Source organism: Antedon bifida, chromosome 1, assembly GCF_963402885.1.
Source record: "Antedon bifida chromosome 1, ecAntBifi1.1, whole genome shotgun sequence".
Lineage (NCBI taxonomy): Eukaryota > Metazoa > Echinodermata > Crinoidea > Comatulida > Antedonidae > Antedon > Antedon bifida.
Window position 1 is genome coordinate 8591009 of NC_136226.1, and position 26965 is coordinate 8617973.

The 26965-nt window shown below is 33.2% G+C and overlaps 3 protein-coding genes across 3 annotated transcripts; 2 read left to right on the plus strand and 1 right to left on the minus strand.

Moving 5' to 3' along the window:
* The first annotated feature begins 30 nt into the window (after positions 1 to 30).
* Positions 31 to 18459, plus strand: LOC144840521 (uncharacterized). The gene is made up of 21 exons (XM_078696358.1): positions 31 to 141; positions 1854 to 1931; positions 2145 to 2219; positions 2626 to 2733; positions 2991 to 3035; positions 7444 to 7531; positions 9446 to 9475; positions 12664 to 12809; positions 12938 to 13091; positions 13478 to 13609; positions 13756 to 13864; positions 13968 to 14191; positions 14322 to 14456; positions 14584 to 15285; positions 15379 to 15441; positions 15543 to 16241; positions 16603 to 16701; positions 16811 to 16954; positions 17245 to 17310; positions 17632 to 18009; positions 18043 to 18459. Exons 2-20 carry the CDS (start codon positions 1868 to 1870, stop codon positions 17804 to 17806), a joined length of 3258 nt encoding a protein of 1085 aa, XP_078552484.1. The 5' UTR covers positions 31 to 141; positions 1854 to 1867; the 3' UTR covers positions 17807 to 18009; positions 18043 to 18459.
* Positions 18460 to 18959: 500 nt separating this feature from the next.
* Positions 18960 to 20966, minus strand: LOC144840484 (translin-like). Its single transcript, XM_078696303.1, has 6 exons — positions 20815 to 20966; positions 20428 to 20521; positions 20179 to 20275; positions 19751 to 19866; positions 19589 to 19668; positions 18960 to 19504 (listed from the first exon to the last, which is right to left on the minus strand). Exons 1-6 carry the CDS (start codon positions 20881 to 20883, stop codon positions 19268 to 19270), a joined length of 693 nt encoding a protein of 230 aa, XP_078552429.1. The 5' UTR covers positions 20884 to 20966; the 3' UTR covers positions 18960 to 19267.
* LOC144840476 (RING finger protein 32-like) lies at positions 20951 to 26952 on the plus strand. The gene is made up of 8 exons (XM_078696294.1): positions 20951 to 21139; positions 21704 to 21938; positions 23229 to 23371; positions 23727 to 23759; positions 24388 to 24512; positions 24943 to 25051; positions 25295 to 25462; positions 25957 to 26952. The coding sequence occupies exons 1-8, from the start codon at positions 21092 to 21094 to the stop codon at positions 26188 to 26190; spliced, it is 1095 nt and encodes a 364-aa protein (XP_078552420.1). The 5' UTR covers positions 20951 to 21091; the 3' UTR covers positions 26191 to 26952.
* The last annotated feature ends 13 nt before the right edge of the window (positions 26953 to 26965 follow it).

Sequence of the window (26965 nt, forward strand, 5' to 3'; positions counted from 1 at the left end):
GTTTGATGATACGTTTTTCTCATTCGATTGGGGGCAGCATACACACGCGTGCGCATACAGCAAGCTTGCAAGGCTAGGCCGAGTTTTATAGTCGTGCGAGCTGCTTTCCTGATGAAGGAAATCGAAAATTTGGTATAAATTGTGCGTTTAATTTAGTTATTGCTATGTTTTTTGTTTATATATAAGTTTAGAAATCAATAAACCATAATAATGTGCACTCTAGGCTGGGTTTGGACCCATGAACATAGTATTATAGCTCGGCTAGGCCTAGGCTAACTACTGTAAGTGTAAGCACTCCACTAGGCCTAGGCTAGCTAGGCCTACTACTACCAGGCCTAGGCTACTAATACTACTAGCTAGCCTAGTCCTGTCCTCTTTAGGCCTAACTACTAGGCCGGGAATCCACTTGGCCTACCCAGCTATCTATAGTAGTCTAGGTCTATGCTAGCCTGTGTGTGTTTCCTTGCATCAATCAATGGCATGTTCCTTCTTTCGGCGCTAGGCCTAGTTCCGTTTCGCACCTGTTTTTATTTCGACTTCCTTTTGACTCCAAACTTGTTAAGTAACTTATTGTGAATACCACACCTTAAAATTGGGCCTCATAAGTACTTTTATGAAGAAGAATCACATAAAAAGTAACAAATAAATCCTTTAAATTGATGATTTTACAGACATGTTTCTCGCATGCCGTTCGCGAATTTAGCATACTTGAAGTTCAATATTTTCGTTTCTATGGAGCGCCAAAAGAGCAACAACAGTAGATGGTTAAAAACTAAGTGGAATGCATCTTCTTTTAATGCATCTATTTAATTGAAATACACGTTTAATTTTAATATATTTTGTCAATAAAAATGCTGTAACATTTTACTGCTAATAATGTGCTGTTTTCAAATAGCAACCAACCCTAGGCCTAAATCAACATCACTACCTAGCCTAGGCCTAAGACTAAGAGGAATATTATTTAGATCATGAGGTATAAACCTACAGTGTACATGTAATATGATGATGAATTTGTCGATTTTCATTCCTAAAAGTTCCTGCGAAAACCATGTACAGTATCAGCAGTAACAGTTTTGTTGCATTGACATTGACAAAATATGTTAAAATTGAACGTAATTTTCACCAATAAATGCATTAAATATACGCATTATACTGAGTTTTTAGCCCTCTATTATGATTGCTCTTTTGCCGCTCCATAGAAACAACAACATTGAACATGGAGTATGCGAAATTCACGAACCGATGTGCGAGAAACACGTCTTTTAAATTCATCAATTTAAAGGATTTATTTGTTTTTGTGTGATCTCCTTCGTAAAAGTATTTTTGAGGCCTACTTCTAAGGTGTGGTAAACATGATAAAGTTATTTAACGAATTTTGAGTCGAAATAAACGACAGGTGCGAAACGGAACTAGCGCCCTTCTTTCCTTGTCCAAACTTCTAATAAGACTAAAAAAGCCAAAACATACTGTATTCCTGTCACGTTTTTCTAGGCTAGGCCTATACCTTTTATTTATCATCAAATTTTAATAAATCGATCCTCTGTCCCCAAAATAAATATTCTCTATTAGTACAGAGTATTACAGTATAAAGCAAGTACCTACTGTAAGCTAACCTAGCTAGGCCTAGTAGTAGTAGTGGTGAAGAAGTAGGCCAAAAAAGAAGTCAAAAATTGGAAATTATACGAGGGTCCTTTGATTTTTAAAATGTTTTGTTAAAGTAGAGGTGATATCTGAGATGAAGCGCCAGTGAATCGAAGCTGTAGGGAAAGCGTAATACTGTATAATACAATTACAGTAGGCCTATTGCCTTATTCTTCATCAATTCATTTTCTTCTTTTATCAACTAATTACAGCAGACTGAAGTAAGATGTCACTGGAAGAACAACACCGTCCTCGCTGTTTCCTTGACTTTTCAGTTAATGGAACAACTGGTAAGAATGAATACTATAATTTGCAATTTCTCACTGTGTACTGTATGCGTGTCGTCAGAGAGTTGAAATTGGATACATAATAATTATGACCCAATTAATCTAATTAAAAAGTTCAGTTAACATTATGAAAAACAATACTAGTACTGTATATTATGTTAAATAAGGAAAATAGATTTAATATGTGATTTAATTTTAATCTTTTTTTATTCACAGTAGGAAGAGTTGTGTTTGAACTTTTTGCTGACCTTTGCCCTATCACCTGCGAGAATTTCAGAGCCCTGTGTACAGGTGGGTGTACTTTAAAGCTCATTGTTTTTGCGAAGGTGACTAGTGAAAACACTGCAGGCCCATTTGAACCTAAATGATGTGTTTGTATTTCTTTATCTGCGTAAATTCCAGAATTAATTGAATTACCAAAAAATATATAAAATCTATAAACCACAGTTATGCAGTATCTGCTTCTAAACATATCATTAATGTTTTCCAATTTCAGACAAAAGACTAATTATTGCATCTGAGAATTCAACAATAACAGGAGCCAAACCCCACACCACATTATCTCGCATTCTCTCCGCCGCTCTCCGAGCCCCCCCCCCCCCCCCCCCATTTCTATACACCACATCATGCTAATTGTGTTGAACAGACTCAGTCTGGTAATCTAGCTATTATTTAGAATATTCCTTTTTATTTTTAGGTGAGAAAGGAGTTGGAAAGGTTACAGGTAAACCCCTTCATTACAAGGACACCCCTATTCATAGAATAGTCAAGGATTTTATCATCCAAAGTGGTGATTTTAGTGCAGGTAAAGTTTATTATTAATTTTAAAAGCTCTTAGATAAACTAAAATAATAGATTACTGATAGTTTCTTTTCCTTTTAAAATGTGCATGTCTGTGCCATACTATGTATTACAATAGTATTAATATTAAATGTAAAATGTGTAGTTTTTCATGAAGTTCATTTCATTGAGTTTCTCAACCTTTGCAGTAAGCTTGGTTCCCACTAGATTCAACGCAATATAAAATAAACATTAACTACATTAATCACTTTTTTTTTACAGGAAATGGAACTGGAGGGGAGTCAATTTATGATGGTACTTTTAAAGGTAAGATTTGATACAGTACTTTAAGTTAAGCTATGTCTACAGTACACTATCAAACTAGTTTGACAAAAAAAGTATAAGAGCACATTTTTGTGTCACATACATTTTGATAGTGTAGACAGAGCTTTAGGTATTGAACTGCATCATGGATTAAAATGACAGATGTTGTTGATGTGTACACAAATATGTTTGCTTTTAAATTCCTGCATTTTCTTTTTGTGAATATGGTGAAGTAATTTTGAAATAGATATTAATTAATACTTACTTAATTAATTAGTTATAGCAAAAATAAAGCAATTATTTTTTTGTAGTTCATATACAGACCTTAGTTTCCCCCTACATCTACATCCCTTAATAAATTTTGGGAGCTGCCTTACTTTTCCTATAAAAAATCAATTGGGCTATCCTCCTCATGTTTGGTACAAATACAACAACAATGTTTCGTGCCGCATCTTTAGACAGTTATATTCATAAGGACGGAAGCATTATGAAACTATATCATGCTGATGTGTTTACTATGGCTGAAAAAAATTGGTCATGCGCAAACCCCAAAGCACGTCTGGGAGAAGAGAGTCTATGAGATGTACAGTATGCAGACAGATAAAGAATGAATAAATGTCAAAAAGAGTGGCATTTTTTGTAAGAAATATTTCTTGTTTTTATTTGCCATTACAGTAATACATCAAATTCACTCCTCTAATTCAGATGTATTATCCTGCTGTTAATGGCTGTGCACAATCTGTTTTATTTCCAATGTTCTCATGATTAATGTTTAAAAAATGTGACCCACCATGATATATAATTGAAATTAAACATTACAAATCAATGTAATTTCGAATTATGAATTACTTTCACCGTCACACACTGTTAATTACCATCCCCTTTGTATAATGTCCGATGCAATAAAATAAATCATTTTTTATTGGATAAGATAGACGGATGCCTTTTTCACTCAAGCTCCTGTGAATTATGTTCCAATGAGCTCACATGTAGAAGCTTCAAAGTGCTGAACGGAGGGGTGAAAATGGACTCTGCATCTTAGGATGTATGTCTACACTATTGAACTAGTTTGACAAAAAAAGTGGGGTGTGCCCAAATATGGTAGTGATATGCCCAAATATGGTAGTGATATGACATCATCATGTCCATACATGGGCACATCACATTTTGTTGTCACATAAAGTTTGATAGTGTAGACAGAGCTTTAGGTGCTATAAAAGACAGCCATTATTATTATACTATATTGTACAAGCAGAGTTTTGAGTTTGTTTAGCTCTAAAATGTCACATTCATACCTGTAGAGCTATCCTCTGCTGCATACCGGTTGGGTACATTTTCCAATTACAGTGTATACAGTACTGTAGTATACACTTGGTGACAATACAATCAACCTTGAGTTTGTTTAGTTCCATGTTTTTAAAATGTCACAATCATAGAAACTGTCACAAACACTGTTGATGCTCACCTCACCTGCTGATTTACAAATAACGCTAATTTTGTTCAAACTTTTGTTTTCTCAGCTGTACTCTTTGCTTCCAATTTATACCTTGCTGTGTCACCCAGAATCAAATCAATATCTAATCAAATATTTACACTTTTTCTCTAACTAGTATCCCTGCATAAGGTTTTTATAATCTGTAAAAAAATTTAAAATAATTTAATTAAAGATAAATCTGTGTACAATAAAAGCCTACAGCAGTATATGTTTATTTCTTATTGGGACTACTGTATTTTGGTCAATTTGAGTCCTTGTTCATCTACCGTCCCAGAATGAAAGCTTTCTGAGATTCTGATGTTGTCTTTTAGTAAAGCTGTGCCATATTTCTTGCCTATGTTTCAGTCAAATTTTGATAACAAATTGTGATTTTACTTGCACGGCATAATTCATAATCGTGCTGGGATGGCTGATGGCTACTGGTCCTAGCCAAGTTGTGTGTATTAGAGCTTGACCATTCAATAAACCTCCCTGCTGTGAACATGTCTCTGTTGACTCAGACCTCCTTGTTAGGATTAATTTTGGCAAATTGTGAGTTTATTTTGACAGCATGTTCGTGTTGGGTTCAAAACATCATTGTAAGTAACACGTGGCTCCAATTTGCTAAGTATTTTGAGTTTTTTTTTTACATTGTGTAAATTCAAACCTTGATAAGAAGATCATCGATAAGTTTTGAACTTCAGATTTCCTCTTTTTAAATTCACACAAGTTTAATTTGGTTGTCATCAAATAAAAAAAAATGTACTGTCCTGTATATGACTGAGTCTGTAAATGTACAATCCCAATAATCACACTTTATTTTTCATATACAAACATTTTAAGAATACATTTTTTTTTTTTTAATTATAATGTAGTAACTACAGTATATATATATACATTTTTGATTTTATAGTGTTGTAACTGTATATACATATATACTATTTCTACATTACTGCATAAAAAAATTAATACAAAAATGAATATTATAATTGCCACCCCTATGTACAAAATAGAACAATCTAAATTCACATCCAAAAGTTTTCGCCTTCTAGTCTACACCAAGGTCAATGCCTGTCACATTTATTACCAGGCCAGCCAGTGCTACTGTACATCTCTGCAAACAAAATAGAATGTATCAATAGTACTGTATGTTGTTTTTAATGGAGTTATAAACGTTCAGTGGTATTATCATTTTTTGGCGGATCTTATTGTTTTAATCATGTTCTTTAGTTATTGTAAAGGTAATGTATACTTCTTTTGATATTCTTAAAATTATTTGGTTTTAGTATTTACTTTTGTACAGTAGCATCATTTATTATCATCAACTTTACATTATTATTTTATTTCAATTCGCAGGGAGCCCGCCATTTATAGACTGGAATACACAAAACTACTAGGTTCACAAGAACCAATTACAAACAATTCTTAAATTTGAATTTAAATGATTCATACAGTAATTAATTTTTTTAAAGTTAGTTTTGGCATGGTACAGTAGTTTATAGAAAAGAAGAATTGAATGTATTTGAGAATTTTTTTCTTCCAATCGTACCAAAATTAAGGCTCGCTTGTTCACTGTCCCCGGTCCTGTACATTACTGTATAGTGGCTTTAAGTGTCAGATTGTGTTCTTAGTACTGTATGTGTTGAAATTCAACGTATTATCAAAAAAGCTTTTTTGTATTCCCTTGGTTGTAATTATTACTCTGGTCATTTTCTGAAGCATTGACAAGCAGCTTACACAATTAAGTTAAATACTGTATATACTAATCCTTTGTAATACAACTTTCACATTTACACTTTTATCTTTGACAAGAAGCCGACATTTCAAAGTTTGCAAAATTAAAACATTGACAGCACGCAATGTGCATAAAGTTGAGTTTAGTATTTGTTAAATTGAAATGAATACATTAATGGCTTTAACATTAAATAGGACAGCAGGCTTATACATTTATAATGTACAGGGACATCCATCTCATGTTTCACCTCCTTCCCCCTAAGGCTACACCTATGTTTAGTTAACTAAATGTGAAATTGTGTCAAAATTTATTTAGAAATACAGTATCGTATTTCATCGGGTTTCTCACGCTGCAGTGTGTATTGCTACGGTACTACAGTACCTGTATCACTGTTTATTATACTGTAGTTTATCTGCAGATGCCTTTTCTAGCCAAGAAAAACATTTGCTTTTATGGTACAGTAGTAAAATTCACCTTTCACTATAAAGTACATTTGTAAACTTTGTGCAGTACCTTGTAATGGGAACCTTCTGTCTAATGTACAGTACAATACAAAAGGTTTGGTTTACAGTAATATCCCTTTCTTTACTGTATATCTGGCTTTATTTCATTTGTCAATTTAGTTTCCACAGTTAGAATGAGAATGAAAAAGAAAGCTTTTTGAGTTTAAACAAAATCATAATTCATTAACATATTTCGACGTTGACAACTTTCTCATCAAGGGTATAACTGGCACCCCCTTTAGGTCACGCTATGATCCCTTAATTGCACCTCCCGACGTGAACTACCACCAACGTAAGCATTCTCCTTAGGTGCCTGGAGTATTTAGGTGTGAAGAAGTTAACAGTGCTTATAAATTGTTCAGTTTTGTTCACAGTGGGTAATCAACTTGATCTGCATTTGTTGTCAAGGTTTTTGCCTAATAATTTTTCTGGAATTTAATTGGAATTGTTACCATATTCTGTTCAATCATTTTATCTATTATTACTGGTACTGTTGTACTGTATGTTTAATACTGTATACTCGTTTTCAATTCGATTCAATTTGATTTAATTTGATATGTACATGTTGTACCAACAAATTCAATAATCATTTTGTATGCTAAAGCAACAGAAATGGAAATACTGTACGTAATAGTAAAAGTTTTTAAATGAGGATGTATGTTAAATTTACTGTACATTTAACATTTTTATATTTTACAGATGAAAATTTAGATTTAAAGCATGATAAGTCCTTTCTCCTCTCCATGGCCAATAGAGGCAAGGATACCAATGGATCACAGTTTTTCATGTATGTTATTTTATTTTTGTTATTTATGTGTTTTATTTTATAAATTTAGCTAATAATGTTAGTACAGTACTATAGTCAAGTTTATCTTTGTATCAAAGAATTATGATGATCTATGTTGATTTAGTTTATATGCCTAAAATTGCGTTGGGACTAAAGTAGATTAAATACAGTAGATTTAATGCATAGATGAATCAGTTGACACTGATTTATCTATCCCAATATTCATATTACTAAAAAAGAATAAACATAAAACAGAGCTTGTCCCTCGACTAAAAATTGTCCCTTTAAACCTATGTTTACTGTAGTTTAATTTGGTAATCTTAATAATAAATATATTAATTTTAAATCAAATCTATCATAATGATCATTTGTTGTCATGAATATGAACAGTAATTAACAGCAGTAATTCATTGTTTTCAAATCTTTGTCCGTCTTTACCGAGTCTTATTTTTTCACTTTATACGTACATTACAAATTATGTTTGGATTTCTAAAGTTAAAGTCTGTTTGAAATGATGTTGTATCTGTTTTTCTTTAGTCATTTCCCTCAAAACATTTTAGATAAACGATGTCATGTGACAATGTCACACCCATCATAATTTCAAACAGAAAGTTAGGTCATAGGGTTAGTGATGATCATATTGCATGAAAGGGTGGCATCTTTTATGATATATTGTATGTTATTTCAATTCCCAAATTGTTCAGACTGTTCATGCTTTACTGGAATATGTTGACATGAACACTACTGTACCTATTCATTTAACAATTGATGCGACTTGATACATATAGATAATTACAGAATACTCTAGAATTATTTTTAATTAAGGACATTTTCATATCAGTAAAGTTATGGTTTTGTATCACGAAGGTATACAGTACTACTCCATGAACTAACTGTACTGAATTGTCTTTCAAAGAAAGCTCAATCTACTGAACCCGATTAGCGAAATCGCCACTTCCTAGCCATTCAGCCATACAGTAGGTAAACTGCAGAGTTTACACACTGGGGTGTCAACACCGGCGTATACACTGTAGAGTATGGTGTGCAGCCTTCTGTATTTAAACTTCAGAGTTTTGCTTGCCAATGTGAAATGGGTATGCATCAAATTAATAGATTCAAATGAAGTCAATTATAAATAAATACATTGATTCCTACAATCAACACTAAAATGTCACCTCGCTAATGATACAAGACCATAATGCTGCTGGTATAAATTAGTAATACAGTACTGTAGTTTATTCACTACAGTATTTAAAGTAGTACCTGTACTGTACTGTACGTAACCTGTAGACATTTTGGAGATGTCTATTGTGTGTTTCATAGATACAGTATTCGCTATCCTTAATAAATTGTTTAATTGTTATTGTTATTTAGCTAGGTAATTGGAAAAACACAGGTAAGTGAGATAAGTAATAAAAATAATAAAATGTTTTCTTAATGTATTGCTCGATCAATGACCATGTCTTTTTTGCTGTGTTGACTATTATTTACAGAAATTGGCTGCTTGCCAAGAAAAACAAGGTAACTTATTAGCATGCAGTGATTATAAGTTCAATGGTTAAAATTTAATTAGGCATAATTAATAATAAATTTATAAATAATTATTATTAGTTAATAAAAAATGTTGTAATAATATAGTTGTACATTTTTTTTACAACACAAATTGATTCATCTTTAATAGTGACATTATAAAATGGACAAATTCTGATTTATGATCACTGATGTTTTAAAATATTGTGTAATTTTTTTGGGTAAAATAATTGAAATTATAAATATCTAAAGCAATACAAACATTGGATTGTCAATTATGACTATTATTTATTGTGATACAGTAAAGTAAAAATGTTTTAATTATTGACTTAATTAATTTTTTATTTGTTCTTTTCTTTTATGTAACTCTTCATCTTTAACCAGAACGACGAAGCCAGCTCCGCATTTGGATAGGTATGTTTTTATTTTTTTTAAATATAGTCAACTCTCCCAATCAGACACCCTTTGAGCTGGCCCAAATGTCTTGTTTCTGGAAAGCCTGATATTCTAAATGTTTTTTAATGGGAAAAAAATGAATTTGGAACCTTTAGACCTTAATATATATAAGTTGGGAGTTTTCAGAGAGTGTTTGGGAGAGTTGACTGTACAACAATATTGCAGGATAGTCTCACTAGCAAAAATAACATTTTATGGGTTTGTGTATACAGTCAACTCTCCCAACACCTTTGGGCTGGCCTAATATGTCTGGTTTTCTGGAAATCTGGTATACAGGATGTGTTTTTAATGGTAAGAAAAGAATTTTGGACTTTTCTGGTTTTAGGAGAGTTTCTGGTTTTCAAAGAATCTGGTATTGGGAGAGTTGACTGTATTTACTTTTTACTTTGTGTTATTTATACTGCAATATTAATTTATTTTTGATACATATTTACAATAACAGAAATTAAGTATGCGTGGCTAAAGAGTAGAGCCTAAACCTACAGTAGAGGGAGTTGCAGTATAATATTTTAGTATGGAAAATAAAACTGGTAAAATATCTTTTATATTAATTTCATCCAATACTGTACTGCATTTATGGGGAATTGCAAGAAGTTTTTGATGAAACTGTTGTTGTTGTTAGGGAAACATTTGATCTTTATTAAAAATGTCTGCTTTTGAATGTTACCAATTTACGATCAATTAGGAAATCTTTTGATACCATAGATTTCTCATTTTAATTATTTTAATCACTGATGGGAAGTAATTGCTAGAAACAAACATTGAGTGCCATTTGCAGTGTGAATCATGTTGGATGAAATTGACATGAGGAAGTTGATCTAGACAGTACCCTTCAGTACAAAAACTCAATGTCATGTCGCTGGGAAGCTAGAAATAGGGCCTATGCAGGCAATACAGCTCCATGGAAGTTTAAAATCACCACTTTTTTATGTCGTTATTGAACTTTTTTATGCATAACATTGTTTGAAGTCGATATAAAAACTTTTACACACACTTCCCACAGTGATACTGTACCAACATAACTGAAGAATTATGTTGGTGTGTTTATTTTTACACTCATTTAAATAAATAAAATAAGAATGTTAACTGATATAATATTTGCAATAATAAATTTGAACTTTTAAGCGCATAATGCATAAGCCTCTATGCGCTTCACATAAAAATAAAAGTAATCCATGAAATAAATAAAATTAAAAATGAGAGAGACAGGCCATGAAATATATGGATCTCAACTGAATATCCCATGCTGAGCATTTCTCAAACACAGGTGATCGGCACTATTGTTAAAAGATAAAGAAATTTAAGAGAATTTGAATTACTCTTTTTGCAAAATATGGCCTATGGGTATTACGGAGTGCTTAGCCCAGCATGCAGTGGGCCATGTGCGGACATACAGTAGTCAGTGATCATTGTAAATTTGTATTTGTAAGATCAAAAGTTCATGAACTTCTTATCATTTTATCAGAGGACATACGGAAACGTGTTTAATTGAGATTGAAAACAATTTTGAAGAGTAGCAGGCAATGTCTTTGTTTCACGACATTAAAGGACATTCCACATTAAAATCTTTCTAATGAATTGTAAATGTATCATGTAAATCATCCCCCGTTGAGGTTAACGCCGACCTAAGCTTACAAGCTGTCTTAGGCCTACCACCCACCACCACCAACATACTGTAGCCTCCACTAGCCATCCTTAAACTAAAAGGTTTATTTTCTATGACTCAGTCAAGCAATAATGCTAAAGAGCAAATAGCGTTGTGTTTTAAAAATACTTGCGATCGAAAAGTGTAAAAATAATGATAGTAAAAAGATCTCCAGACTACGATATCACAAACACGACCAACCACCGCTAGTGCGATTTGTTAATTGTTAAACCGATTCAATTGTTAAACCTATTTATATGGGTTCAGAATACTGAATAGGGTGGGTTAACAGTACAGTACTTCAAAGATTGACTTGTAATCCTTGAAAGATCACAAATTGAAACAATATAACTGAGAATGAGATCTGTACTACAGTAATTGTAACATGTCAGTACAGGTATGGTACTGTACATTCATATGGGGCAAAGTCACAGAATTGTATTTCTTTGTGAGAATTCCGAGTTCAGGATCTGATAGTACCATGGCATGTTGTGTTCGTTTTTGACGAGAAGCTCAAGAACACTCTCATTGCCTCATTCTCATGTGCACACAAACACTGTCACATACAAATAAAAATAACTCTATATTTTTTAAAACATTTCATGGCCCTGTTGCTATTTTGAGAATATTTTGTTTTGACTTTATTTTTGTCCATGGGTTTAAACTATCAAACGCGGACCAGAAGTTTGTTATATTTTGTCCAGAAAGGAAAACATCATACGCAAACAAGGACATTTACCAGAATGTGAATTAATAGAAATCAAGGTTTTTTGTTAATTATAACCGATGGAAGGAAGTATCAAGGGGACAAGTCCATTCATCATATAGGGAAGAAATTTAAAAAAATCGGCACTAATAACTAATTCCGGATGTATGTTTATTTTATTTCCTTTTCATCTATGTGAAGTGATTCTAATGTGTCCATATTCACTAGTGCGTTGGTTTTAACTACCGTATTTCATAGTCATGTTTTATGTAAATTTTTCTGAAATAGTTGAATTGAATTAATGAATTTTACAGTAAACCAAACAAGCAACAAACCTGTAGTTTTTGTCAGTAAAATTAGTGGTGACCCAAAAAAAAAAGAGAAATAGAGTAGACTGAAATAAATTGCAAAGGTAAAGGTCCATGGAAAAGTGACTAAATTTGAAACTTAATGAATCTTTAATGAGTATTTGGCAGTTGAGTATAAAGAGATGGGTCCTGTGTGTTGTTGTAGTTGCAACTTAATTGCATACTAATGTTATGTTTTTTCCACCTTTTTGACCCCACCATCCCCCAGTTGTTTGGTAGGGACCCTTGAGCCTTAAATAAATCCTGCGACGAAAATTACTATATTGACAACTTATTTCCTTTTATCATCATTACAAATAACATAAACATGAAAGAAGTAATCAAAACATTAGGACACAAAAGGTAACTTTGAAAACATAAAAACTATATTTTACTAAAGTTGAAATAGTTTTATCTTAAATCTAAAATTGACCGTTTCTTTCTCTAGCTTGCATGTTGTGTTTGGACGAGTAGTCTCTGGTGAGGATATAGTTTCCAATGTAGAATCTTTAAAGACTGATTCAAATTCTAAACCAGTGGCTGATGTCAGAATCTCCAGTTGTGGAGAGTTGGTTCTGCGAGTCAAAACAAAAGGTAAACGACAGAAGATCAAATGATGGGGGAACTGGATTTTTTTTATGATATAAAAGTATAAATTTACAGTATTAATTAAGTTATTTATGCTCTTTTGCACAAAAGAATTTTTTTATTTACTGTTGTAGAATCAAAGAAGTCGAAGAAAAAAAAGAAAGAAGCAGCTGAGAGTTCAGACTCTGATTCAGACAAATCAGCAGGAGAAGAAAAGAAACGTAAAAAACGAAAGAAGAAAGAAAAGAAAAATAAAAAGTCTAAGAAAAAGTCCAAGAAAGAAGAAGAGTAAGTGTAAATCATGGTATCTATTAAAAAAGCAATCTGTATAAAACTATAACAGATTATTGCATTGTAATTCAAGGTAAAAATTAAACATGTCTGAAATACATTAGTGTTGCTGTACACCACTATTTTTTATATTAAAAGAACCCTCTTTAATCATTTTATTATTATGAGTATACAATAATAAAATACGATTTGCAGAAATGTTTCTTAATATCTCCATATTTTCCATTAAAAATGTTGATTGTAAATGTATTGCTTTAATGGTATATTACTTGTAAAAGGGTTTTTTTGGGAGCTCTGTACACATACATGGGACTCTCTCTGTATAATGTGGTTTCTAATGCCATAAGATTTAATTCATTACGTTATTATGTTAAATTTTCTAGGGAACCAGTTGTAAAGCAGGAGGTTGTAGAGAGTGAGTTTGTGTCATCTATTAAGGCAGCCGAGATTCCTGAAGTTCCTTCCAACAAGTTTCTCTTTCGAAGATCTCCGGAAAAGAATGAAGACAATAAATCGTAAGAAAAATATTGTTTACACTATTCCTTTAGTACCTTAGTATTAATTATTGATTTAAAACTTTGCTTTAAAAGATTATAATGCAAACAATGTGGTTATGTTCTGTCCTCATTTAGCACAAAATAATGTTTTTTTTTGTATAAAGGAATGGAGTTAAAAATGTAGCTGGTGGGAATATGAGACGCCAGTTGTCGTCGGAATCACGTATGAAGATCTCGCGGTCAGGTCGTAAAATACGAGGAAGAGGCACGCTGGTAAGTATACTCTCTTACTATATCATTGTACTAGTTTCTATCTATCTCTAATTTAGTAACAAATTATTGTATTTATATGTAATTTGTTGTTTTGATACTGTAGCGTTACCGCACTCCTTCCCGTTCAAGATCAAGGAGTGTGACGCCACCTCATTGGCGGAAAGAGAATCAGAGACTCGAAGTTCAAAGGATGCAAAAAGCCGGTCCTAACCGATGGGCAAGAGGCAACTTTGAGGAGAGGCAATTGGGAAACAGACAACAGGTGAATAGAATATCACCTGGTAAATGGGAAACTGGAAAAATTATGGAAGATCCAGAGGAAAAGAGGTAAGGAATTTCAATTTTTTTTTTACATAACCCAGATATTTATAGGCTATTAGATTTGTTCAAAATTGTTTAATTATTATTTATTATATTTTCAAGTAACTGTATTGAATACTATGAATGATTTTTTCAGAGAAAGACAAGAAAAAAAACAACAGGAGAGAGATAGAGAACGGGAAAAAAGGGAGAAGGAACAAAAGGAGAGAAGGGATAGAAGACAAAAAGAAGAGGAGAACCGTGATCGAAGGAAGAGACAAGAGGAAGAAAGGTGAGTTTTTTTATTTAATTAAAATGATAATTACAATATGTAGATAAAGCAGTTATGTTATTATGTACCGTATATGTATTAAAATGTTTAAGAGGCTTTGGTCAAATGTTTCATCAATATTTTTCAGAAATAAAAGAAAATCTAGAGATGAAGAAAAAGAAAACACAAAAGCGAAGTCACCAAGTCGACAAAAAGAAGATCATTCAAATGATAGATCTCGCAGAAAAATTTCTCCAATCAGGATGATTGCAGCAAATTCCCCGGTAAAATCAAGAGCAAAATCGCAATCACAGTCACCTGATAGGCCCAGGGAAAGAAGATCTCGTATATCACCACCTAGAGAACGTGAACGGAACAAGGCCAGAACCAACAAATCACCTATTCGGTCAAGAGATGATAATGTGAGACGTAAATCGCCCGTTGATAATAGTGCCCGTCAACGATCACCTGCTGTATCGAAAGAAAGAACAGTATTTTATAGCAAAGCCACTCAAAGGTCACTGGATGGGTCAAAAGAAAGAGTTCGACATAGATCATCATCAAATGAAAGAACCAATCAAAGATCTCCTATCAGATCAAGAGACCGACAAAACTCCTTCAACAGGTCAACGGATGAACGTAAAAAACAACCATCAAGTCGGGAAGCAACCAATAAAGGATCTCCTTCCCCACCAAGACGCATTTCTTCGAAAAGAGAAAGATCTCCTGTGAAATCAAGAGGAATTGGTGGTAGGCAGTCGAGATCTAGCAGTAGATCCAGAGAAAGAAATAATGATAGCAGAGATAGAAGAACCAGGAGTGATAAATCACCAGTGCTCCAAAATCGAAGGTAATTCCTTTTTGTCCTCTGCACAATAGAATAGAAAACTAAAACGACTGACTTGTACTTGTCATTATTATTTACTACTCATTTTTTATACAGGAATGATGATCAACGGAAGAAGTTGGAGACAAATAAATCGGATAGACGTAGATCGAGATCAAGGTAACTGTGACTGTATTTTTGTTTTATAGGTTCCTTTACTACCTCACCAAACAGACAAAAGTAGTAGTAGTTTCAAGATTTAATTATTATTTATTGTTTAGTTCCGACAGGTCCTCTGTGGAGCCTATTCAAGAGGCAAAGAAGTCTAGAAGATTCTCAAGACCTAGTCCATCTCCTGAACCTCCTGCCAGTCATAATAAAAAAGAACAAAAAGATGTCAGAGGAAAGGGATTTATGAGTCATGACGGCCAGGATAGATCTGAATCTGATCTAGAAGCTAGAAAAGAAGAGGAAGATGACCCTTACTCCATGGAAGCTAGACGAAGGCACCAGCTTGCAAAAGAGAAGAAGTCCAACATGTCTGTGAAAGAAACATTCCAATGGAAACCTATGGATGAGGTGGAATATGAGGAGAAAAGTCCAGTTGTTAAGACCATAGAAAAAGACTCGCCTGAAGAGATACAGGAAGAAGACCTTATTGAACAAGTTGAGAAAGCGAGAGAGGAGTACAAGAAATTGGAAGAGCAAGAAATAAGGGATAAAGAGCGACATATAGAACTGCTGAAGGAACGACACATAGAAGTGGTAAAAGTTGAGACACCACATGTTGTAACACCACCACCTGTAAAAGAGCCAGAAGTTCATTCTCCATCCTCTACAGGTATAAGAATTGTAGAGCAGGTTACTGCAGAAGTCCTCAAGTCAATTGAAAAGAAGAAGAGTGAAGTTACTCCTTCACCTAAAAGTAAAACTACACCAAAATCAAGTGAGAAGCCGAAATCATCCAGGAGACGGTCAAGGTAAAGTTAAATATCATTTAAATTTGGATATTAACAATACTGACTACATTTTTACTATGATTTAAAATGCATTCTAAAAATAAAATCTGTAATCACATTTAAAACTAAACTCAAAACTCATCTCTTCAGAGAAGCATAATCACACGCTACTACTTGCACAGATCTTGGAAAACACAGCGCGTTGAAACCTTTGTCTCTTGCGCTTTATAAATGTTAATTATTATTATTATTATTATTCTGAAAACCTGGCTTCAGAGAAAGTTAAATATTTCAATGTTTTCGATTATGAGAGTTTACTTTACTTCATTTAATTCAAAACATATTTTATAAGTTTACAAACCGATACATTTTCTAATCACAGAGACTCTTCCGAAAGTTCAGACTCTTCAAGAGAACGAAGTCGTACTAGACGTAAAAGAAGAAGTCGAAGTTCAAGCTCTGATGATGGAAGAAGGCGTCGGTAGGTTTTGCGTACTCTTAATTTTATATGTTGCAGACATTTTAAGAATTTATGACGCACACCTATCACACTTTGTATATTTATAACAATTTAATTTGAACATTCATAGAATATCACCTAGAAGACGTAGATCACCACCACGGCGCCGATCACCCCCTCGACGTAGAACACCACCACGTCGTAGAAGCCCTGTAAGACGAAAGTCTCCTGTGCGCAGGTCACGAAGTCGTTCACGCAGTAGAGATCGAAGGAGGTAGGTGCATTTCATCACATTTATTCTTTTAGGAATTTCAATCTTTGAACAAACAATATTATATCCAATCAAAAAATTTTGTCTAAATAATTTCCATAAGCACAGTTCTAATAAAACCCCTTGATAGCCTAACAAAAAAAATTGTGTAATTGTGCAATTCTCCTGAAAGAGAGAGAAAAGGAAAAGTGTGATTTAAATTTTCTTTTAATATTGAATCCTGGTGATCAGATCAAAATAAATACGATAAAGGTCACAAAAATCTTACATGAAATGATATGTTTGTGTTTAAGGTCACCAAGAAGGCGATCAAGATCACCTTATAGAAGACATTATTCTCCCTCAAATCGTCGTTCCAGGTAAATATGTTGACATTGATTGTAACAAGTAGAGTAGAAGCTTTATAAAATAGGCAATATGATGAAATATTAACATAAACTTTGAACCCTGCATATTTTCTGGGTCTGGAAAATTGATATTATTCCAAATGTAGAATGTGCCTTAACATCAATCGGACAACCTATTTTATAACTAAAACAAAATTATAAAATTGAATTATTAAACAAGGTTTTCTAGCTAAAGTAAATTTTGAAATTCCAAATTTATAATATGTAGAAAATACTAAGTTTGGAGTGGAATTGTATTTGTAGTTTTAACCATTATTTAATATTTTTGTAAAGGAGAAGTCGTTCTCGCAGCAGAACACCACCACGCCGAAGAAGTCCACCAAGAGGGCGTGGACGGAAACGATCAACATCTTCGTCAAGAAGCTCCTCAAGTGGTAGCTCGCGTAGTCGATCGTACAGTAGTAGGTCACGTTCACGAAGCTCGAGCAGTGGAAGCAGCAGTGACTAGAACATTGGTTGCATTCCTAAATTTCGTAGATTAAGTGTAATTAAGTATTAAACATTGTTAACAACGTTTTCAATATCAAAAAATTAATGAATTGAAATTTTAGTTGTAAATTTCTGAGCCGTGAACTGTTAATAAGTTTTAATTAAAACTGCATAATGAAATGTGTACTTTAAATATTGTAACTGTAAGTTGAATTGGTATAGGTTGGTTAGGTATGGGGAGGGGGTATTTTGCAGGTGTAGAGAACATTTTGCAGGTGTAGAGAACAATAGATACTACAGTATTTTACTATATCTTACATTTAACTTTTTTTTACTTGAATACATTTGCCAACTTTCAAAATAATCAAATTGAATTAATCTGTAAGAATAAAATGTCCCATTTTGTGTGAATATTTGTACAGTACACATGGAAATGTTTTCTGATAAAATATACTGTATTAGTATTATTGCTACGATGGTGACACCTTCCAAATGCCAAAAGTATTAGTACACAGAGAGCAAATGGTGCATGGAATTGTTCTAGTGTTAAGAGCCTTCATGTGTAAACCTTTGCCATGATATTTTTATGACCTGCTACCATTCTTGTATTTTCAATCTATTTTATCAATTTTAATTAGAAATAAAATGTCTGGTGAAATGTTTCTTTAATAATGTATTCTTTGCTTTTATGTTTGAAGGAATATTTTTGCTTGTCCACAACATAGTGGTCTCAAATTGGATGACTACTGCAGCTGCTATGTGATTAAATGAAGCTCTATTCATCCATATCATGATGCAAGTCCATTGGCTTCCTTAGACTTGACATGGTCTTAAAAACTGGAACCAAGCTCACCATATTGCTGCAACATTATGCATGCATTTTTTTCCAAGTGTTGGTACAATACTAAATCTTATTTCTTTTGGCAGGTACCTTATATTTAGAAAGCCAACCAGTGATAACATTCTTGGGAAAATAGAATTTTTTTCTCATCTACTCGATCCAGTTTCTATTTTCTATCTGGAGATTTTCTTTAGGTTTTAGGTTGTATTGTGTCATTTAGAAGAGGGTTTTGGTCGCTGCATTAGATTGAACTCTGCCTATTCGATGATATTATCGTACCATTTTTTTTATGATGTAGTGATTATAGCTACTCATACAAAAAACTACTGCATTGTTTTTGTTTTCCATTTTAATCTTTAATTTGTCAACTTATCTTTAAGCTCATTCAGGCTTAGTTATTGGTTTCATTCATAGTTACCAATAACTTCTGTTGGTGGGAACCACCTTACCCAAAGTTTTTAAATTGTACCAATACCTGTACCTAAATATGTTGAGCCTTTACCAAGTAAACACTCCTCCAGACTTTTTTTTATGCATCATATAACATTTTAAGTTTTCTAGACTTAGTCTTTATTAACCAATTCTCCACCTTGCAAAGTTGTTGTGAATTGCGAAGAATTCCTGTCATCATCACACTACTTATGTTAATTCTTTCCTAATAATCTTCCTTTCTGGCATCAGACCTCTTATGCTGATATCGTACACAACTTCTTCCACTTTCTTTATGTCATATTTCAGACTATCAAACTTTTTACGCAGACTGTCATTTTTCAAATTGAGTAACCTGAAACCTGTGTTTATTTCACCTAGAAATGATGATATCTTCAAAGGTCGTTCATAATCACCAGATGTAACACTGTTGACTGCAAGACGTGACTGTAAATATGAAATTAGAATAATAATTACCATAATACTTAATGCAAACCTAATAATTTCTACAAGGATATTTTAAATATTTACCAGTTCATTTGATAACAAAAGTACGCCATGCAAGTAGTCTTCTAAATCCAGAATGAAACCACTTCCCTTTTCAACTGCAACTGTGGATAAAAAAAAGGATTTTGGTATAAAATTACCATCAGCATCAATTACTTGTAGGCCCCTTAACAATACGTCACCTACTTCCAAACAATTTGGCTGTCTCTTCTCTGGTTATCAGTGTGTCGGATTCGATGTATGTTGTCAGTGCAGCAAGGAAAATAAGCCGTTGTGTAACAAAACGCCAATGGTCATGAAATCTATGGAAAAAAACAGGATTTTATTTGAAACAATATATATTTTATTTTAGTAATACAGTTTTAGTAGTACATTTTTAGTATTATAACAATATAGGATAACCTCCTACTGGGCTAAATTACGCACAGTTGTGGACAACCATTCGTGTCTTGTATTATCAAGGTGCACAGCCATGATATTGAATTGGTGGGATGATGTTGTTTTCTTGCACATCCTTAGGAGCTAGGACATGGGGCTTTGTTTTTTATTGAATAGCATGAGTAACTTTAAAGTAGGGACTAGAATGCTGTTTAAAATTGAGTATGGAATTATACCTGTAGTAATGTTCTAAAGGGAATTTTCCTGCAAGATCTGCATAAGAAGCCTTTACAATCTCAAACTTCTCTTTGCTCTTTTGACAAATTGTTGGAACTTAAAAGAAAATTGAATTTATTAACATAAAATAATATGGAAATAGAATAAAAATGTACTCCTCTGACCTACAAAATTGTTAAATTATAAAAGGGTCCACCGAATTACCTAAAACAATTTGTTTAAGTATTGTAATTGGGTGAGAGCTGTACCTTGTTTTAGCCCTTCCCTTTGGTGAATAGCTTGCAGCAATGTCATAATCTCTCGAGCAGTCTGTTCCAGAATTCGAACTGAATTTCTGATTTCCTGAAAATAAATGGAAATTTAAATACTATATTTGACTAGGCGCGGTGCAGAGGTGAAAGCATCTTCTCTATTTATATGGACAATAGTCAGTAACCTATCAATATAGCTAGGGCCTACTACGTTTAGTTATTATATGGACTCGTCGGACTGTAGTGGCATAGGCTTACCACCTGACCTGACTGCTGAGTAGGCCTAGCTAGGCTAAACTGTAAAGTATTATAATTATGCTATAGGCCTAGGCCTAAGCCCTCTATTTTAGTTTTTGTGTCAGTAAACATCGGTTATGTGTGTACCTCGCGTATGTCTTGATCTGTTGTGAGATAATCATTAAAACTACTAAAAACTTCTTGAACAGATGACATTTTCACTTTTCTTTTTCATCCACACTAAATAATAAGCACGTGTGATTGTTTTTTTTGTCTTAAAAACCCAACAGCGACCTCTTTCGTTCTTTCAATCAATCAACTTTGAACTTCATCGTCGTTTTCAAACCACCTGTGTTTGTTGTTTTGATCGGTCGTCGCTTGGATCTACGATATCACCACCGCGCGTTTACTCCAATATTTAAAAATGAATTCTAAACATCGTAATAAAAGTGTTCCTGCTGAGCCTAATAAGGTTCAGTAATGTTGTTTATGTACTATTCAAAGACAACTCTCTCCTCCAAACTCTTTGGCTAGACCTAGGCTACGGCCTAACCAGCTACCAACAGACCCACTAGCCTACCTAGGCTAGAGGAGGGAGGATAGGCTAGCCAACTTAGGCCAAATAGGAGGTAGCCTAGCTAGCGCCCTAGTAGGCGCTACTGTACTTTCGCACCTAACTAAGAATAAGACTTCATTGTCTCAACACCGCATGCAGCGGGTGAATGTTTTTAAAGTGGTTTTAAGCTCGAGAGATTGTTGTGATGCGAAATAAAGTGCAGTAGGCCTAGTGCCTGTCTAGCTAGTCAGCCTGCTATGGCCAGCATCCATTCATAATCATGGATGGATCCATTTTTGGCTAGGAATTGTTTGTTAAATATTATTATTTATTTATACCTGGGCGACCTCTTCAGTCAAAGACTGGTGGTCTATCTCCCAGAGGGCCCAAGATTCTAGCTAGCTTATTTTGTCCTAAAATAACACTCGATCTGGCACTGCCAGAGAAGTAATAATATGCCTAAATTTCATTCGATTACAGACAACTGAAAACACTGCATTGGCTGCCGTTGCATTCCAAGATCATAGAGCCAGTGGCCTATCACTAGTTGACCCTCTCAGGAAAAAACAAATTCACTTTGCTACACCAAAGAAGAAATTAAAAGCTGTAAAATCGACAATTAATACTGGAAAAAAGAAAAATGCAAAAGTAAAAAAGGAGGAGGTTAAAGATGAAGAATATGTCATAGATTATGAACCAACAATGTTAACTTTGGGTAAGCAGGAGTGATTACTGAAATGTATACAGTATCAACCCTTAAAATGTTTCATAATTTTCTAACCTCTGCGCTACACAAATTTGGCCCTGAAAGAAGTTTGTAATTATAAAGTTACTTTTTATATGATATTGAAATATGAATTCCACATCTACACAAATTGATATATTGTTTGGCAATGGAACACCGATTTTCCAATAATTTCTTTTCTCAACATTTTATTTTTAAATTGCATTTGAAATTGTAAATTATAAGCTTTTATAAGCTTTACAACAAAACATTTGGAAGCCACTGTGTATTCGTATCCGATTCGTTTCTGTCTCCCTCTGTAGTAATACACTCGGTCGTTTCGTAAGAGCAGGATCATATTTTAATTGTTTAAAAGTCACCTCCCTCACAGTGGCACATGTTTAGGATCACTCACAGCAACTAAAATTTAATCATTGATTGTCAATTAAGACAATGCAATATCCTTTGAAGGGTTTATTAATGTTTTGTAAATACATTAATTAAAACATTAGTTGATTAATGAATTAATGCATGTCTCGTTAATGTATAATGTTCAAATGTAAATGATACTGTCTATGGTAGTGTGGTATTCAGGAACAAACCAATTCATTTAACAGATCAATCATAACAAAACTAATTAATTAGATTGAATTGTCTACACAATTTCCTGATCAACACACTAACAGCAAAATTAGGCCATGGATATTCCACTGTTGGATGTAAACAAATTTGTCTATTTTAGAAAAAAAACTGTCTATGATTGAGTATAATCTCAGGGGGGCTCAGTCTGATATTTTCTTTTGTTCATTATTTTTCGATTACTAGTTTTTATTATAATAATGTACAGTAAAATAAAAGAATTTTGTTTATTTATTGAAATTGATATTTAAAATAGGGTTCTTTATTTTATCAAGAATTTTCCAATTTTATGTTAGAAACAATATTTGTTGTTATTATATTGTCATTTGTAATTTCACCACACAAAGAAAATAAAATAAGTTGTCATTGTAAAATTACATTGCTGCCTCTGATAAATAGTCCTATAAATAGTATTTTAACATTGCTTTTTGCAATTTGAAGTATTTTTTGTTGTTCTTTTATTGTCTTAATTATGCCAAGCAAAACAAATTTCCATTTGAAAGTGGACCAATAAAATGTCTTGAATCTTGAATCAGATTACTGTACAATAGGAATCAGTAGATTAAAAAAATGTTTAGCAAATTATTAATCTTGCTATTAAAATATTGGAAACTTTTATTCTAATTGTTATTCTTACTGTAGCTCAACGGATGGGTCTGGTTGCAGCCCCTGAACAACCCCTAACTGAGAGTGAATGGAAAGAGGCAAAAGACAAGTCAAACTGTAGAGAAGACTCTACACAACCATGCGTCATATGCAAGGAAGATTTCGGTTTTCAAGAACAGGTTAAAACTTGATTACTATCTATTTATATACTATTTTTTGTATTTGACTCCTATCCCCATACACCATTACTCTTTAAATGTTGCTATTATTTTGATAACTTAACAAAATGTTTTCAATGTTTTTTGTTTGTTTTTTAATTTTTTCTGAATATAATAATAATTTTCTACAAAATGAAAAAAATATGTTAAAAGAGATAGATGGAATGCTTTTGATTTCAATATATTTTATCTTAATTTAATAAGTCTATGCTCACTTCGGCCAATAATTGCTCTGATTGAAGAAGTCTTGTTAAGTGTACTATGTCGCAAGATATTCAGTGTTTGTGACTTTCATTTTTGATCTTTTAATTTGCAGGTTTTATTATCCTGTACACATGTTTTTCATCGGGTAAGTCGTTTAATTGTTTTACAGTAGGTATATTGATTTAAATGTGCTTAAGATGTCCAGCTTCCAATCCTAGAGTCCGGGGTTCAAATCCTGTATGATGTAAAAATTCTTGGACAAGACAACGCTACTCCCACAGTATATGTGCTGTTGTATGTCTTTTCAATGGATTGTCCCCTATCAGGTCAATGATTATAAATACACATACTATTGAAAATCCTTGGCAAAATACATATGTCACTGTATGGTTTAGAGTTCTAGCCCTGCAAATTTATATTATTATATATATAAATCCAAAGGCAAAATACTGAAAAAATGACAATGCTGTGGGTATCAGTGGCTGGATCTCAATGGAGATACAAAATAAAAAGTGAAAAGCTAAATTAAAACGATAAATAAAACAGCCAGAAAAGTTAGCAGAGCTTTCGGGCAACACTAGCCCTTCATCAGTGCAATTGGACAAAGATAGATAGATACTGTATATCAGGCAAGCGCTGCCCGAGTGGACATTAATTAAAGAAATAAAACAAAAGAGGCACAGAGCTGGTGAATAGGGGGTGGAGATATTATATATATATATATATATTTTTATATTATTTTTTTTTGTAATTATTTTATGTTTATTGCTTAGACATGTTTGCAAGCATTTGAGAGATTTACTGGTAAAAAGTCATGTCCAATGTGTCGGAAAGTACATTATCAAACAAGGGTCATTCATGAAGGCTCAAAAGTACATCGCATTCGATGTGTTGTTAGGTAATTTGTAACTTGTTTTTTTGTGTATACATTCCTAAGTATATTTCACAAATATATATAAACATCACAGGCACAGAATAAATTCTAAACCGCCCGGTGATATACTGAAATTTAATTTGAAACGATAAAGATGAGAAAATATGTAAGAATGAGAAAAAGTCGCCCTAACCGAGATTCTAACCCAGAACCTTCTGCTTGATATGCAGATGTCCTAACCATTAGACCACTCGGGCTTTCATGGTATTGTTCAAACTCTATTGGATAGCGACTCTGGGGGTGGTACAACATAACAGCTCTCTGCCTTTTTCATGCTTGACATCCCAAGTCTCGTAATATTCACGGAGTTACCTGATATCTCTATTTATTTAGAGGTTTACCTGGTTACTACTTAAACCTGTTATTCTAATCTTCCATACTCATTATTTTACAGGATACAAGCACACTGGAGAGGATATGTTGTTAGAAGTTGGTACAAGAACCTCCGTAAAACAGTTCCTCCAAATGATCCAATGCTAAGGAAGAAATTTTATGAAGAGAAGGTTTGCAATATTACTATTTTAATAATGGCACTTACAGTAGCTCAGTGGTTAACAAACAATTAGTATGAGCATTCTCATTTCAAAAGTGACAGCATATCTAGGAGTTAGCTCTGTTAAAATACTATAATGCCCTGTACATGAACAAATGACAAAGTATCTCACAAGGTAATGGACAAAATCAACTTTTGCATCGAATTGACTGCATGACATGAAAATTAAACATGTCTCAATTTTTTTTCAAAGCTTGAGGTGATCACAGATAGATTGGTGCGATCATACGACACAAGCGTTGACGATTTTCTCTCTGAAATTGATCGTTCTATGGAAGCAAGCAGACGTATCTTTGAGCACCTTGACGCCTCAGGACTAAGAACTATCACAGATGAAGAATGGCAAGTTATTCAAATGAAGGTAATAATATTAATAATTATTTATAACTATGGTGAAGTAGTTGGTTAGTCTCATCTGCAAAATGTTTACAATGTACAATACAGTATTTACATCAAAGTAGGGCAAAACATCTGAATAATATTTCTATGTTGGACAAAATAAAATAAAATATTTCTATAATTTTACTATTCAAAAATCTTTCCTAATGTTAACAAAAGATTGACATAAAAAAATTGATTTTGACAGTGTGTAGTGCAAACAATCCTACAGAAATGTCATATAATGTCAATAGTTGTGTTCTATTCATTTAAAAAAAACTTATTTTACACTATAATTGAAACACTCGCATTAGCAAGGAAAAAAAATGTCTTGATATATGTCTTTCTTTTTGCGATGCGCTAACTGTGATTATATACTTTTCCGGATAAATATTTGCTTCACAAAAGTTAACTTGTTTCCTGCTTTGATGGTTCTCAAGGAATTTCATTTAAAATAAGAGTGATGTTTTAATTCAGGCTTTGAAACGAGCAGACACAGATTGTCCAATCTGCATCATGCCGTTAGAAGGATCTCCAGATGACTCCTCACCAAGACCATCACCAGATCGTCTGGCGAAACGGCAGACAGTTTTGCTGTCCTGTACTCATGTCTTTCACAATGTTTGTCTGTCGGCTTTTGAGGAGCTATCATTTATTGAGCGTAATGTTTGTCCTGTATGTCGGTCAGGCTACCACAAACATGTTCTTTAATTGTCAGGTAATTGAATGCTGTGTTCAACTACCAACTGTGTGTGTAATATATTGATTTCTATGTACCTGATTGACTTTTCAATCAGCATGATCACCATGTTGGCCTAGTTCAATGTTCCAATAAACATCAGAGTTAGGCACACAGTCGACAATGCCGATAGAAGACAAGGAATTAAGCGCATGGCTGATCGTGCAGATAGCATTCGCACCAAACATTGACTGTTGTCTCACACGATCAACTGTGCAAATAGCAAATACTGCAAAGTATAGTAACCTTATTAAGGTGAAATAATTGAATAGAAATTCTGTCTTAATGATAGAAAAATAATCAGTAAAGAGCAAGATTACTATACTGTTAGGTTGAGCACTCTTGCTTTGATTAGCAATATTTTCCGATGGACATTTCAAGCTGCGACAATAAATTAAAAACCTTGTGTATTGTGTTAATAAAGTAATAGCAATAGTAAAGATTACTGAATTTTTTTTAATAAAACAGATTCATACAAACTATTTAATGTAAATTTCAATATACAAAAGATTGGTTTAAGTAATATATAAAGTATAATACTAGATAAAATCTAGCAGCAAAAGCAAATAAGCAATGTGTATGCAAAACATTGCACATTTATTTATTTATGTTGGTTAACTATAACTGTAGAACGGTCAGCATAAAATGTTTTTAAAATGACAATATAACCTTGAGATGACATAATGGTCAAAAGTCCAAATAATATTTATTATATTAAAAACTGTATTGTTGTATTTTACTGGTTAT